General features: G+C 41.3%; 1 protein-coding gene and 1 long non-coding RNA gene across 2 annotated transcripts in view; one reads left to right on the forward strand and one right to left on the reverse strand.

The window, feature by feature from the left end:
- The window catches only part of LOC137318604 (GATOR2 complex protein WDR59-like), a 36,036-nt gene extending 26,726 nt beyond the window's left edge, over positions 1-9,310 (reverse strand). Inside the window, exons 1-5 of the mRNA XM_067981362.1 lie at positions 9,230-9,310; positions 4,855-4,904; positions 3,405-3,540; positions 1,974-2,059; positions 1,247-1,327 (exon numbers count right to left, since the gene is read on the reverse strand). Of these exons, the coding sequence (XP_067837463.1) occupies positions 1,247-1,327; positions 1,974-2,059; positions 3,405-3,540; positions 4,855-4,904; positions 9,230-9,283 (407 nt within the window). The 5' untranslated portion in view covers positions 9,284-9,310. The remainder of the gene's footprint in view (positions 1-1,246; positions 1,328-1,973; positions 2,060-3,404; positions 3,541-4,854; positions 4,905-9,229) is intronic.
- A 65-nt stretch (positions 9,311-9,375) lies between these two features.
- On the forward strand, positions 9,376-15,998 carry LOC137318603 (uncharacterized). Its single transcript, XR_010961918.1, has 2 exons — positions 9,376-9,503; positions 11,523-15,998. It is a non-coding gene; the product is annotated as an uncharacterized lncRNA (long non-coding RNA).
- The last annotated feature ends 587 nt before the right edge of the window (positions 15,999-16,585 follow it).

Genomic DNA, 16,585 nt, shown 5'->3' on the forward strand with positions numbered 1-16,585 from the left:
CCCTATATACCCAAATCCAGAGAACTTGGGTACAAGTTAGCAGAGCCTAGGCTTAGTAACCCCCAAGTGGGCACAGGGGTACCGTTGGAGTTTAACCAGATTAAACTGCACAGCTTCCCAATACTGAGCACCAGAGTGCTTCCTGTTGCATATTCAGCTAGGACTAATCTATCCATGGGGGCACTGACCTCATTCCTTTCTCACTAACAATGACCTTATGGATGGGTATCACACTAAAGGCTCTACTGACCATGGGGAGTTGTGAAAGTTAACAAAACTGCATCACAAACCCAGTTCCGACCCATGTGTCAGGCTTCATCAGTGTAAGAAATGTGTATTCTCAATGATGCCTCACAAAGTCAAAAATGTTTCTACAGGTGGACAGAAATGGTGCGGAATGAGACACTTCTGTCCTAAATAAGCCAATCCCTAGTCACAAAGTTACAGGTTGAAACTCATAAAATAAGAGCAGTCACATCTATAAATGATCTAATTCTTCCACTACCTTTATGTTTGCAAAAAGAACCTGCATTTACATAGTACCTTATCACAGCAATATAAACATCTATTTATCAATGATGTATCAGAAATGATGAGTGATCTTAACATTGTAATGGAACTTGACCTGTAGATGGTGCTGACATGTAATAAACTGATTTCAATGAAGGTGAACCTAGCATCATCTTGCAACCCCCAAGCTCGCATAAAGGATGAGCAACATCCATTACTGAAACAAGAAAAATTTGCAGGGCTATGGGGAAAGAGCAGGGAAGTGGGACTAATTGGATTGCTCTTACAAGAGCTGGCACATGCACGATGGGCCGAATGGCCTCCTTCTGTGTTGTATGATTCTATGTTAAGAATTCAACCCCCTACCTTTCCCCACAATGAGAAGGATTTCAACCCCCTCCCCCCCCCACCCATTGAACAGGATTATGGCAGTTACATCCCCCACCACTGATCAGGACCAAACTGCAACCCCTCCCTCCCCACCATTTGCAATTACGCACATGAGATCAAGTAGTCTCTCAGAAACATCCCAAAGTTCTTTACGTGCAATGAATTACTTGGAATTGTAATCATTGTTACTGTGTGGGTGAACTAGTACACCCAGCACTTTATTCAGCAGAACAGCTTTCCCCACTTTATTTCCTCATAATTTCAGAACAAAAAAGAAAAATAACTGACCTCTTCCCGACATCAGCAATGTTTTGAATTTCTCCCCTCACCAAAGCTCTGGACTTACTTGATATCCCAAATGTAGATGTAGGTGTCAACAGAACTCGTCACAAGCAGCTCAGGTTCAAACCACGACCACTCCAGATCACTACAAATAAGGGCAAGGAAAGAAAACAGATTTTTTTTAAATCACTATTGATTTGTTGCAGTTATGTGCATCTGTATTGATCAAATAGAGAGCAATGTCAGGGAAAGGAAGAGGTATGACCTACATGCTCCCAACAGGTACCCCCAAAACTGGTACAATAGGATTCAAACAGAATTGTATTAATCTCAACCAAGTAACACTTACTGTATCAGGGAAATCTTTCTTTTCCCCATTATCTGCTTTACATATTCCATAAAAATAATCCTTTCTCAATGACTATCTGGACATAGTGTATACACACACACACACACACACACACACACACTGCAATCTAATAATCAACACCCTCATCCTCATCCCATCCCAAGTCTTGCTCACCTCCCTACAGAAATGCAAATACTGTCAGGGTTGGCAGCTTCAGGCTCCTAAAGCAGTCTGCAAGTCCCAATTCCTTGCCAGAGGTGGCCCAAGACCTTTAGTTTAAGATAGAAGATCCAACTCAAGTTTGAAGAGAATAAGACAATTGCTTCAAGCAGAAAACTATTACTCTAAGAGTATCTGCAATACTTAAGAAGTACCAGTTCAAATACTGTATTTGACTATATCCACACTACTTACGCAGAGGATATAATTCCGAACAAAATACCTTATAACGCGGGTATGACCCTGCAGTGAAGTGTGGATCTCGCCATTTCCATCGTGCCATTTGTATAGGTCCACTCGCTGGTTACACTGAAACACACATCCAGATGTCACCTCACATCAACTACAAAATAGACACTGCATCAACTCAATGTCTCAGCCAGCTGAGTCAGGGTTAAAACTCCACCCTTTTAACTGGAGACCAGTGCAGAACAGCCAGCAGTACAATATTATTTAACAATTTTAATTAATTTTTGTTTTTAATAAACCTTTTTTTACACACACATTAAGATTGCGTGCTTAAGAAAATTCATTTTTCTTGTGCGTGCTTAAAAGATTTCCTGAATTCCGAAGAAAGATATGAAGCCAGAAAACACTCTCCAAATTAGAGAATTAGGCACCTTATTCATACAAGGTATATGTTAAAGGCACTTTTCACCCCCTCATCATTAACATGTTGTCAGCACTAAAAGAACATATTCAGAACTCTTGTTTTCATACACTATACATCACAACCCCTACTGCTCTATTGACAGTCAACAATTCCTTAAGTACTGATAAATCCACACCATAACAATTGTGCAAGGACAAAGACTGCATCATAATTCAAGTCCGGTGCAGCTCCACGCTGACCAAAGCTGTCACGACGCAAAGCATTTATATTTGTGAAATACTGACGTTTACTCTCAAACCTCAGGGGGGTTGAAATCCCCCACTAGCATGTGTGTGTTCCCTACAAACTCTAGAGGGTACACTGATATCAAAAGGAGTTACATTACAAATTTGATACCAGAATGGGAGCAATACAACTGACAGACTGGTATAATACAAGTGCATATATGGGGTCGCCCTAAAGTGGCTCAAATGAACACAAGATCATTAGAGTTGTGTCTGGACAGCTGACTAACACATCTGAATAACCCCCTCACCTCATGCTGCAGCAATAACTCCGTTCCCCCACATTAAGAGAAATAGGAAGAAGTCCTGAAGTGAACCCATCCAATCACATTTTTGTATCTTTACCTGGAATTCCATTAACCCTGCAAGACCACTGTTAATGAACCCATCTAGAGACCAATTACCTTTTTTTAAAATATATATATATATAGCTCGTAGACATTACATTGGCAGAGATTTGACCAATAATAATTTTGTGAACAAATGTCTTATTTTACAAAGCGTACAGGCTAACTGCCTCAACTCACTTAAATACCAGAACTGATGAAAGGTCACACCCTAAACATTAACCTGTCTTTCTCAGATCCTGATCAGCTTATTTTGCATTTCCAGCATTTCATATCTGAGACTTCCAACATTCACAGTTTTTCTATTTATCTCAGTAAATAAGGTGAAGGCAGTTGTGACAGTTTTACCTTCACTCTCCCTCTTCCACATGCCAGGATTTCCAATGAGTTAAACCCAATTTAATACTTACGGAAGCTGCAAAATAGTGGGAGGAGGTCTCATGTGGGTTCCACTGCACTGCCCCGATGTCCCACTTGCTCTGTCTTGCAATCTTTCTTGGTACTTCTGAAGGAGCATCTAAATTTATAACATACAAGAAACGGCGCCTGTGAAGAAACAAACATTGGCGTGACGAACCAATACTGCTGCATACACAAAAAGGCACCCTTCCCCGCCAACTATGAAAAACTGTTCTTAATGTATTCTAACGAGCATAATTGCACACAGCGGAGTGACTGAGAATACAGACAGCATGTTCCCACTCTTGTGGAAAATTTAGAGTAAAAATATTTAATATTCCCGGCACAAATAGCCACCTCCTGTCTTCATTGTGGAGTGATGGGACATGGCTTAGTGCTCCTGATTTCCCCCCACATTGCTGTGCTGTCCTGTGCAGAAGCACACAGCAGATGTCGAGCAGTTCCCAACAGGTACAGAGGCAGAAATGATGAGAAGTGTCACACACCTCGTAGTGGTTGCTTCAGAGTAGCAATGGCAGCGAGGACTGCTGTGGATCGCCCACCTGCACACATCTGGATGAAATAAGGGCAGTTCCTACTCGGCATAGGTCCAGGGCACACAGCTGCCCGAAATTCAGCACAATTTGTTCCTCAATTTTAATCACAATCAGACAGGCCATAGGGTTGGCTGATGCAAGAAGTAGAGAAATCAACCCCAGTATAATAGGGGGCACTGAGGTTTTCATAAAGGAGGATTGCATGAGGTGGGTACTTTCAGTATAAAAGTACCATTCCCAACCATAGAACACTAAAGAAAATTAATAAAAATCTACATTCCTTCCCCCCCCCCCCCCACCCCGTAATAGATCTTGCGTCACTCGATGATCCTGGTTGTGGGTACATCAGGAAGCAGCTCCATAATAAAATCTGGAAATCGGCTGGATGCCAATTTGCAAGAATAAAACAAAACAGGTATAGGACTGAAAGTGATGGTACTGAATGTATCTAGCAAGGAGGTACTGAGAGATCTCAATACAGTTGCCTCTTCTCCCATCAATGATACACCGATCAGCCCATCCATAAGAAATAGCGTTGTAGTTTCATAAACCTACAGAATCACACAGCGTACATTACCCAAAGCAAAAACCAGGAAGTGTATTAAACAGAGCAATTTTGTTTCAGGGTTTGGTGGATATTTACGGCCTAACTAGAGCCTCCCTCCCCATTTCCCAATCGATACGAGGCTGCAGGTTTAGATCGCCTATGACACTAAATTGTAACAGGAACATTAACAGGCCAGTAATTAACATGACGAAGCAGAGTCGTGCGCTGCTGTACATTCCTCATCACAGAAAATAGGCTGGTAGATAACTTGCTGAGCACAGGTTCATGAATGGAAACTAACACTTGGTTCACACTCAGTTACTACCCCCCCCCCCCCCCCCCGGTAGGTCTGCTTACCCAGACAGCACTGCAAGCTGGCCATAGCAATTCACAGACATCGCAGTTGCCTAGTATTAAAAAGAAATTACAAATTAGAGTTTTGAACAGATGTGTATCAAAAAAAAACAAACCTCAATGTACTACACAAATGTAGATGCAATTGATAAACTTGTTGAGATTGTTTCATTTTTGTGGACTGTCACTTTGCACGATCCCAACAGGCTGCATAAACTGACCTCAACAGCTGTTCTCGCAAATGAATCACCGGGACAACTAACTGCAAGTGAGCAGCACAAGGAGTGACACCACACAAAAGGCTGCAAACACCGCACTGGTTTTGCCATTTACTACAGGAAGATTATACTAGAAACAGAAGTAAAGCCACTACCAATGAAAAGAGCAACGCTGAGCGGCTTTGGTCTTATTTTTCTCCAATCTATATGAGACCCAAACAGTACCTAGCTTTAGCAGCTTTTAAACTGTGCATGTGATTCTGTATTAAGTCTGCTGATAATTGCTGACCTGGTTAATGTGAAGGGCTCATGCAATGGTTACATTTAATGGTGTATTGCAACATAGGAGCAACCATCTGGGGGGAGGGATTGAAGGGGGACATGGCCCTAACTCAAAAGTTTGTCAAGGATTAATATCCCCTCTTCCCGGTTCCAAATCCAAGAATTGCCATCATGCCCCAACACTTTAAACATAGTTGCGACTCTGCTTTGCAACATTAACCTCAGACGACATCTTGGGTGGCCACTTTCCACCTAAAAGCAGACCTGATTTTATATTCATTAATCTCTGCGATCCTATATAGGTCAACTGTACAGTAACTGGTGCCTCAGATGAAATCTCCTTCTGCTGAAATGAGCTGCAATTTATAGGCAACATCCAGCAATGTGCTTTAATATAGGTGTATGGAAGGTGGAAGCCCCAAGCCCCTCCTCCCCTGCAGTTAAACGTTAGCAATGTACATTTAATTGCTTGCGATCCCTGCATATATTCATTAATTGTAAACAATTTTACAACACCAAGTTATAGTCCAGCAATTTTATTTTAAATTCACAAGCTTTCGGAGGCTTCCCCCTTCGTCAGGTGAAGACTGTGCTGAAAGACAGTGATGAGTGGAACAGGTATTCTTATGCAAATTGTCCTGATAGATCTTGTATGAAAATTAAGAACAATTTCCTACAGCCTAGTTTTTTTTATATATTACTACCAAACCAACAGAATCTCCAATCAAGCAGAAAATTATCCCAGCTGCCTGATTTTGTGTACTTACAGAATACAGGTAACTGCTACCAAGTTTCATCTGTACAATGCAGCTATCCAATCAACTTGTATGAAGTGTTTAGCTTTGTGTTTGTGGTTACTGAACAACTGGAAAATTCTAACACCACAACCATTTTAACCAACTGTCTTAATTTACAATTCATAGAATTCCTAATCTTAGCAGAAAATCTAACCCACAGAAATCTAACCCACTGCCACCAGACTGCAAGTGAAACACTTCTCCTGTATCCCACTTCCATTCATGTCAAAGGGACCAATGAAATGGATTTTATAATGAGCACTTGTAAAGCCCTCTAGTGGGTAAAGCCACTGTCCAATGCAGCATTAAGGCAAACAGACCTCATAGCCTCAGGTTTTAATCCCAACTGTGCTGAGTTGGCCAATTTCAGCCATTGAGGTGTAGAGCACGCCCTCCCCCGCTGTGCAGTTGGAACCATTGTTTCAGCAAACCAACTGTCTGCCCTAGACACAGTTGGCAGCTAGTAGTCAAGGTCTGAACAGGGATGTGAACGCACCGTTTAGACTTAACTCTTCACACAGAGGATGGTGAATGTGTGGAACAGACTACCCAGGCAGGTAACAAAAGTGGATAGCACAGTCAAATTCAAGAGGGAACTGGATTTTTTTTTGGTGGAAGAAGCAATTGAGAAGTAAAAAAGAGATAGAATGTGGCATTTTTCAAACTTTGGAATTGGCCAGATGGAACACAATGGTCTTTTATATTGGTCCCATGCTCAATTCCCATTCTGTGCAAAGTTAGCTATCTCAGCCAGTCCAGCGGTACAGAGCTACAACTGGCCCTAGAAACCCTCATGGGGTAGGAAGGAAAGATCAGGCAAGGCCTCCACTCATGATCACTACATGTGCATGGATATTGGGTAAGGACAGAATCACACTCAGCTGTAATGACAGCCCCTGCACCACTATAGTTGAATAATTTGCCAAGACTCGCACATTAATAATGGCCACCTGGGAAAGCTACCAGTAAGAAGTTAAGAAGGATGCGAAGGCCTTAGAGAGGGTGCAGAAAAGATTTACTAGAATGGTTCCAGGAATGAGGGACTTCAGTTTCATGGATAGACTGGAGAAGCTGGGGTTGTTCTCCCTAGAGCAGAGAAGGTTGAGAGGAGATTTGATAGCGTTCAAAATCATGGAAGGTTTAGATAAAGTAAATAAAGAGAAACTGTTCCCAAAGGGGGAAGGGTCAAGAACCAGAGGGCACAGGATTAAGGAGATTGGCAAAAGAACCAAAGGCGACATGAGGAAAAACTTTCTTTTACGCAGCAAGTAGTTATGATCTGGAATGCGCTGCCTGAAAGGGTGGTGGAAGCAGATTTGATCATGGGTTTCAGAAAGGAATTGGATAAATACTTGAAGGGAAAAAATTTGCAGGGCTACAGGGAAAGAGTGGGGGAATGGGATTAACTGGATTGCTCTTACAAAGAGGCAGCATAGGCATGATGGGCCAAATGGCCTCCTTCTGTGCTGTAACCATGATTCTATGAAGTTAACATGTTTTGAAGTGTGTAGCAGAAAAATGGTGGCTTGTTTTTAAAAAACAGAAAGTGCCTTGATTAGATTTTAATCAAATACTCACTCCCATGCATTTATCACTCTAAATAATAAATATAACCTGAAAATGCTGGAAATACTCAGCAAGTCAGGCCACATCTGTGGAGAAAGAACAAACAGAGTTAATGTTTCAAGTCAATGAACTGTTCTAACAAACTGTCATTGGCCTGAAACATTAGCTGTTTCTTTCTCCACAGATGCTGCCTGACTTGCTGAGTATTTCCAGCATTTTCTGTTTTCATTTCAGATTTCCAGCATCCGCAGTATTTTGCTTTGGAATAAATATAATCCCATGTTTTAAAAACACCCAGATTGTTGTGAGCACCGTAGACCTTTCTGAAGTGTATCACACAAATGTGGCAGATTTTATTCTGCTATGATTACACAAGTGTAAATGAGGCTTATTTCTCCATAACAAGAAATGTCATTATCAGTGAAAATGCAAACAGCCATACTCCACTTTTCACAGAGAGTGCTCGTTAAGATGCCATAGGTCAGCCCTTAAGGTCTCCTGGTCGCTGGGTCAACCTGGAAGCACCGACACAAGTGGCTGACTACTCTTACCATTTACAATTGTAAACAATTTTACAACACCAAGTTATAGTCCAACGATTTTATTTTTAATCCCACAAGCTTTCGGGGGCTTTCCCCTTCCTCAGGCGGTGTGGAAAACACCGCCTGAGGAAGGGGAAAGCCCCCGAAAGCTTGTGGGATTAAAAATAAAATCGTTGGACTATAACTTGGTGTTGTAAAATTGTTTACAATTGTTAACCCCAGTCCATCACCGGCATCTCCACATCATGGTTACCATTTACAGTTTAAGAAAAAAAGCAAGAATAACTAAGGACTCTAAGTCAGCATCTTTTGTCAGCATATCATGCATAAGAACAGTTCCAATAAGCCAAGTTTCAAATCTTGACCTAAAACAGGCATGCAATTTGCAATGAAGTTATGATGTGGAGATGCCGGTGATGGACTGGGGTTGACAATTGTAAACAATTTTACAACACCAAGTTATAGTCCAGCAATTTTATTTTAAATTCACAAGCTTTCGGAGGCTTCCTCCTTCGTCAGGTGAACAGAAGAATTAGTCACGTCAGTTAATGCATACACCTTTCAATCGCTGTGTGTCTGGGCTTGCACAGACAACTGTGTCCGTACTGACCGGAGATCACAAGCTTTCGGAGGCTTCCTCCTTCGTCAGGTGAACGATGTTCACCTGACGAAGGAGGAAGCCTCCGAAAGCTTGTGAATTTAAAATAAAATTGCTGGACTATAACTTGGTGTTGTAAAATTGTTAGCAATGAAGTTAAACCGACCACCCCGAGAAGGGGATTGCCTATTTAAGGAAGGGAAGGCGGGCGTGTTGGTCCCGCGCATGCGCAGTCTCCTTGACTCAGCCCGGCCCGAAGCTAAGCCTCAGGCCTTCCGCCCCGGCTCGCACGCTCCCACAACCGGTCGACCGCAGCGCGCACCAAACGCGACCTCGGAGCCCCAGGGCCTCCACCGCTGCTCTGTGCGCAATTACCTGCGAGTCTCTGACCTCCACCACCACATTCTCACTGCTCCAGCGAGCCGCCATGTCATGAAGCCAGCGATCAACAACAACACTCTGCGTCATTGCGCTGTACGTAACACGCGCAACGTCAGATGGTACCCAACATGCACCGCCCACCCCGGGCCCCTCCAAGGAACAGAGGCCTGCCTGCCTGTCAAGAGTCTGTTGGTGTACATTCACCGCATGTGGACTCCACTGTGCACACTGACTACACGTATACCTGGATTCAGAAACTCAATGCAAGGTGGGCAAGCTTTAGGAAGCTTACTGTTTCAGGAGCAGGTGTAGGCCATTCAGCCCATCGAGCCTGCTCTGCCGTTCATTTAGATCATGGCTCATCTAATAAAAAGCAGAAAATGCTGAAGAAGCTCAGCAAGTCAGGCAGCATCTGAATCAAAAGCAAAATACTGTGGATGCTGGAAATCTGAAAAAGAAACAGGAGATGTTCCATTTCCCATCTTTTCTCCATATCCCTTGATACCCTTACCGAACAAAAGTCTGTCGATCTCAGTCTTGAAAGTTCCAATTGACCCAGCATTTTTGGGCAAAGAATTCTAGATTTCTACTATCCTTTGTGTTTCAGCGATTTAAACTCCAACTGTACTCTTACACATGCTTGGGCATTCCTGAGCCTTGACTGTTGACAACCTGTATTTAAATTCTCTGGGTTTCAACAGGTGTCCTTACTTGGACAGCAGTTTGGACTCTGTTATCAGGCAGACACTTTCAATCCATGCAGCTTCCTAGAGAAGTAGCACACGATGTCTGCCGGTATCTTGAGGCTTTCCGCAACCGGTGGGCACCGCAGGGACTGGAGTACGTCCTTGATCAATATAATAACATTTTTATTTGACTTTGATTGTTTTATTTGGTTCTGATTTGTTTTAAAAAAATAAAGTTACACCCTAACCCTGCCCCCTTTTAAAAAGGGGCTTAAAGAAAAAAAATCCATACAGCTTTCTCAGACTTTTAAAGATAGTAATCGGTTTCTGCATGTGTCTGACACCCAGCTACCCAGCAAAACCACTATGCAACAACAACTTGCATTTATATAGCACCCGTAATGAAGACAAGTGTTCCAAGGCACTTAGAGGCATGATCAGATGAAAATGGCACCGAGCCAAAAAAAGGAACTATTAAGTGGAAGAGTGACCAAAGGCTTGGTCAAAGAGGTGGGCTTTAAGGACGGCCTTAAAAGAAGTGATATAGACAGATTGCGTAAATAGCATAGCAAATACTCACTGTACACAGGTCTATCTGAGTGGGATTGAATTTCTTCAGGGCTTTTTCCGGTCATCCCCCGCCCCGTAACTCTGGTGGAAGATTCATGGAAACCCTGTGGAAACGGTGTAAATAGAATTCTCGAACGGTCGGGAGAAATCCCTGCAGAAATGCGACCCCAGTGACTACATATGCTATAGTGCACACTAATAGTACACGTGACTATCACAGCAACTCCACATATATCTGAGCACAGAGATATCTAAACTTTTCTCTTTGTGGAAAACTATAAGCTTTGCCTTACTAAATTGACTTTCTAATACACTTAAACCATAAAGCTGACCATATTAATGTAGAAATATTGAACCATTAAAGAAGCAAAGCATGATGGAATAAGTTGACCATGTTAGCTAACCAGCTGAATATAATGAGAAGCTTGGAGTGTACACTTTCCCAGCAAAGACACACAGAAGGGCTATTGTCTTTGCTTATGAGATAACTGTCTAACTAACAGAAATTAATGACCACATAACCTTGAGACCAAGACAGTCTCTACTGATAAGGGAGCTGTGTTGCTAGAGCAACGTACCTTTCCCAGATCCTGTGAGAGGCCACCGAGGGGGATGGGGGCCTGGGGGTTGGGTCCCTATTTTTGATTGACTAAAACACTTGAACCAATGAGATTGTACATGTACGCCTATATTCAATGATAGACAAACATTACTAAAGTAAGTGTATAAAAAGAAAGCTAAATCCTTTGTCTTTCGAAGTCGTAGCCTCAACCTTTGATTTGAGGTGGACTTCCCTTGTATACAAGCTTCTTGGTAATAAATTCTTACTTGTCTGAAAATAAGTAAATTGGAGTTAATGTATTGTGTATAATAGGTAATTAAGTTCTTTTCGACAGTTTCTTGGAGGTCCCACTGAGATCACTTGTGATCTCCAGTCAGTACGGACACAGTTGTCTGTGCAAGCCCAGACACACAGCGATTGAAAGGTGTATGCATTAACTGACGTGACTAATTCTTCTGTTTGCCTTTAGGAATTGGAAGGCGATCATAGGAAATGTGTTTCGTATAGACAAGGAAAGAAAAAGGGGACAGAGTGTGACGTGTGACAGATTACTCAATATTGTCAGCTGCAGTGTTGTAGTAACGGGCTGAGAGAGAGCAATAATGGAGTAGATCTGTGAATACCGGTGATACTAGGAGTGAAGTTGAGGTTGCTGTATGGGACCGATAGACTGTCACCTCCTAGTGAATAGAGGCACCAGGAAAAGAGGTAACCAGTTACAGACTTGTTTTTTTTTTTAATTTTTTAGTGTAAAGTTATAATTTGGATAAGCGCAGACTAGATGTTGCGTAATTCGGAAAAGTGCGAAATTTGCAAGTCTGTAGTGGCGACAAACGCAGACTGGTGTGGATGTTGTGGATTCGGAAAAAGTGCGAAATTCTGGTTTACCTGAATGAAGTGTTTAGGTAGAAACACTGATAGTGCTCAAGTGAAGGAGCATTTTTAAAAAAAAATCTTGCGTAAGTCAGCTGATTCAACTAAGTGCAGACGTTTCTCTCACGCACCTAGCCTGGGCTGGTTATTGGGGCCAGGACCCTGGAGTGGGTGTGGAGAACACATGACGTCTTGTCCAATCAGCTGAATTATCAAGTATAGAATTGTGATAGTTAAGATAGGCCTTGATTGTTGTGTAATTACAGTGTGGAGGATTGTATAAACTATAAGCAGAATCCCTCCAAAGGGAACACCTGCTGCTTACATGTACAGAAACTTTGGAAAAGAATCAACTGATGAGTTGATAGTTTGGTCCAAATGGACCAGAACTAAGAAATATCCCTTTCCCAAAGACGGTACATTTAATATGGATAGAATTAAGTGACTAGAAAAATGTTTAAAAGACAGAGACCCGGAAAAGAAAGGGTCCTTTTGTTTTGGTGTACTGTCTCTTTAAAAAAGCCTGTCCTGATTGTGTGTTTTTTTCGGTGTTGTGGGCCACGCCCCCTTCTTACTGCGTCTTACGTGTTTTCTTCTTTTGTGTAATGTATCTGTTTTGTCTTGTGTTCAATTCTGATATTGCTGAATTAAAATTGGAGTTATTGAGGTTAAGTGACCTATTAAATTCTGGTTCTTATAAAATGTGGGCATGTTAAATTCCAGACATGGGATCTTCTAAAAAATTGGCATTTTGAATTTTTATTTTTGTGATTGGCTGTGGTTTAAAAAGAGGTTTAAAAAATTAACGGGACAGAAAAAAAACTATCTGGTATCACAGTGATAGGAAAAGTCGGAAACCTGGAACAGCTCGGAGCGTTGGTTATAATCAAACCCACTAAAACTATGTGAAAAAAAAAATTGGAAAGCTATAGTTGTGTATGACGAGCAAATTATAAAACTTACGAAGACTAACCATAAACTAAAATGTACGATGGGAGATGTTATTTCCCAGTATGAATTTTTTCTAAACAAAAGAATTTATGTGAAATTCACCAAGACAAAATGAGGTTTAATTGTAAAGAAAAGATAAAGTGCAGATTTAAAGAATTACAAGTTACATTTGCAGGATGATCTCTAGTTATAAATTAAACTGATCTTCGAAGCATTTTGTGCTATTGTGATTGATTAAACACTATGATTAAAAATAAATCTCAAAATAGTGTGCAAATATATAGTGTAAAAGCAATCCATAAATGTGAAAAAAAAATCAGTCAAACCTGTGTGAAGAGAAATTTTGATTGTGGAAACTTAATCTCAGAGGGAGTAGTATCAAATTACTCCCACCACAAGAGCAAGTTAATGTTAACCCCTTCCATCCCAAGAAGCCAGACTGTCATGCCAAGAGCAGTTCAAACAGATAGAAATGACCCAGTCGATTGAGAACTGTCTGAGGCTAACCATTACACAGATGAACATGAGGTAACAATTGGTATAGGTTAGAATTGGAAGTCCATTACTTGAGCTATGTACTGACACAGGGTACTAAACGCCTATCAGTTTTACCCCGCCACAGTATGATAACGAAGTTCGACAAGTTCGGGGCTATTCACGAATAGTAGATACAATACAAGATCTGACCAAAGAGGGGAGACCTTCCCTGACAAATTATATAACTCGCACTGAGAATGCTAAGAAAACTCAACAATTATATCAACACCTCCTAACTCAAGTGTTAAAACAAAGCAAGACATGGAATGGAGGTGGACAGCGTAAAAGAGATAGATTTGTACATCTTGAAAACACAGAGATTAGGACTTGGAGTTAGAAATTACAGTCTGCAGTCCTACGTACATCTGTATGTGGGAGAGACAGTGTTTATTTCAGACAGGCTGCGCGCTCCAGAGAGAGAGAGAGAGAGAGGGACTAGGCAAATTCTCCTGTTTTATTTTCTGGATTTGTTTCGGGTAAAAGGATTATTCCTTTGGATAAATAAATAATAAATGATGATTTGACAAATTAACCCCTTGGGCTCTCAAGAAGAGCCGCAATGGATTTTCTGTGTTTCTTTTAAAACAGGTGACCCTGGTTTTTGGGACCACGTGAGTGTTGATGGTGCAGGATTACCAAGAGTAGTTCTTTGACATAAAATGGCTTTACAAAGTTACGGTGCAACCTTTGCTGGAGAAATTTGGTGCAGGAAACGATCCAGTGGTGTTAAAAATTTAAGACTTTAGCTGCAGACATCAGCAGATACCAAATGTCACAACGTGGTGATATCAACCTGATTCTCTTCTTTTGAAAACATTTTGATTTGTTTTGTTTTAACCCATTTATTGTCTTCCGAGACAGAGTGCTCGAGGTGGGAAGATATGGGAGTTACATCCAAAAGTAATTACAAGTACTTCTGTCTCTACTATAAAACCACAAAGCCTGGACATAATATGTTTCTGAAATTGGAATTGATAAGAAAAATTTATATGAGTTGCTATTCAAGCACTTGAGAAAGGAAAGATTTACTTGTAATTTATGGGGATAATCAAATTATATTTAAAATAAAAGAAGTCCAGTCTAAATGGTTCCTATTGAATGCTGTGTATCAAGGAAGAATTCTTTTCGAGAGGGAAGAAAATTTTACATTGACAAGTCCTGTCAGTCAAACAATACTGCTCTCAAGTTGGGATAATTGTGAAATGATAGAAGGGACTCGGGCACAATGTAGTGGGATATTTTGGGAAATGAAAAGCGGTTCAAGAAGAAATTACGTAAAATAAATAATTTTTGGGATATTGGAGCTGACTGTAAATATTGTATCGGACAGTAACATTGATTTAGCAATATTAGATCAAAAGGTCAGAGATTTAGGGTCTCGCATTAAAGATAGATTTTTAAAAAAATAAATGAAAATACAGATAAGGAATTGTCTAAGGATCAAATACTGATCACACATTTGTACAGGATAGCTACAGTGCTAGAAACACATGCCCAAACCATTAATAAATTAATAAAAGAGGAATATAATGTATCTTAGCAGGCGGCTGCTAATGACATCCGCAGTACATATGGTAACTGGATCGTGGAACAGACACGAGAGAACCTAGCCCAGATACAGGCAGGGGAAGTACCCTTATGAATAACGAATCAACAAACTGAGGGTGAGCCTGACCTGTGGGCATGACGGAGGTGGTACCTCCAAGCGGCTGTTACCAAACAAGAACATCACCCCTTGCCAATTCAGGGCAATGGTGCGAGTGTACCCCACTCAAGTGGAGCGTAAACCTGACGGAGGAGGGCTCCTAGGGTTGGTACTAGTAATACTAGTGATAGCACCTGAAACCCAGGGACGAGAGGTGTAACAAGTACAGAATATTGGGGTAATCCCATCACAATATGTTACCATATGCTGAAAAAAAATTTTTTTTAAAGGGAATTTGGCAGAAACAAAATTAAAGGGATGTGTTACTAGACATGCTGTCACTGTATGTCCACATAGTGGTGGAAGCACAGTGTGGGTTTAACAATACCGGTACCATGGAAGCCCTAGAGGCAGATCTAAAACCCACTCAAGTGGCATATGCCGGAGGGGGCGAATATTGTGTTACAACTAATTTGAAAACGTTTAAATATGCCAATCTAACTTGTGATATTTTAAGTCCAGAATTCTACTCCATTCCTGAAGTCCTGGTTCGGATTGAACCCGAGGAACTGGTAGAGATACACCAGCATAACCTCACCACCTTACAAGTTTCTGAGGATGTCAAAAAAGGACTTAAAAGAATATCAGGACACATTTGGGTATCTGACACCCGTTGCCTAAATACTTGAAAGCATTGCGAATGGAGATACGCCTCTCCCAGAAGGTTTATTATAACCTACAACAGGACAATAAAAAGATTAAGCATGACATTGACCAAATTAAAGTCACCACTTGGTGGGATGACCTCTGGAATTTGGGACTGAATATACAGATCCATCCTTGGATTAGATTAATGTCACATGTATTAGTCATAGTGCAGTTTGTTGTAATGTCCTTCTTGATTTTCATTGCATGTAATAAATGTAAGCAGAGGATGAAGGGTTTGGCAAAGGTAGTAAAACAGAGCCTGGGTGAGAATGTCCCCATTGTCTCTGTGATTTCAACTAAGAACACATCTTAATGGTACCGGGAGTAGCACCCGCTGGGGTAAGGTGCATGTAAAAGGGAAGACAATCATAGTTTGATAGGATTATCAGATGCTCTGCCTCTCTTCCACCCGGACTGGTGGCCAACACGAAGGGAACCTGGTTAAGATGAGGTACAGCATCTAAGAGGATATTGTAGGGATAAAATTTGGATTAAGGGATATAAAGGGGTGGGTCCCAATCTCGAGTTCAAAGGTCAGGCCTAGTAGTTGATTAATTAACCCATAAATCCCCATACAAGGACCCCGGCGGTGGTGTACAAGAAAAAAAAAACTGACTGATTAATTAAACTGTTATAAGAGACTGTTGCAGCATGGCATGTCCTAAACTTTTAAATCATATGAGAATAATTGGCTCGGCATGCCTGATCGTGTGGGTGGAAACTGGCATAAAACCTGCTACAACCCCTGCTGCAAGCAGACTCAATCGTGTTTCAAGGGAACTGCATGTCAATATTTTTTTATACATGTCATATATGTA

Source organism: Heptranchias perlo, unplaced genomic scaffold, assembly GCF_035084215.1.
Source record: "Heptranchias perlo isolate sHepPer1 unplaced genomic scaffold, sHepPer1.hap1 HAP1_SCAFFOLD_701, whole genome shotgun sequence".
Taxonomy (NCBI): domain Eukaryota; kingdom Metazoa; phylum Chordata; class Chondrichthyes; order Hexanchiformes; family Hexanchidae; genus Heptranchias; species Heptranchias perlo.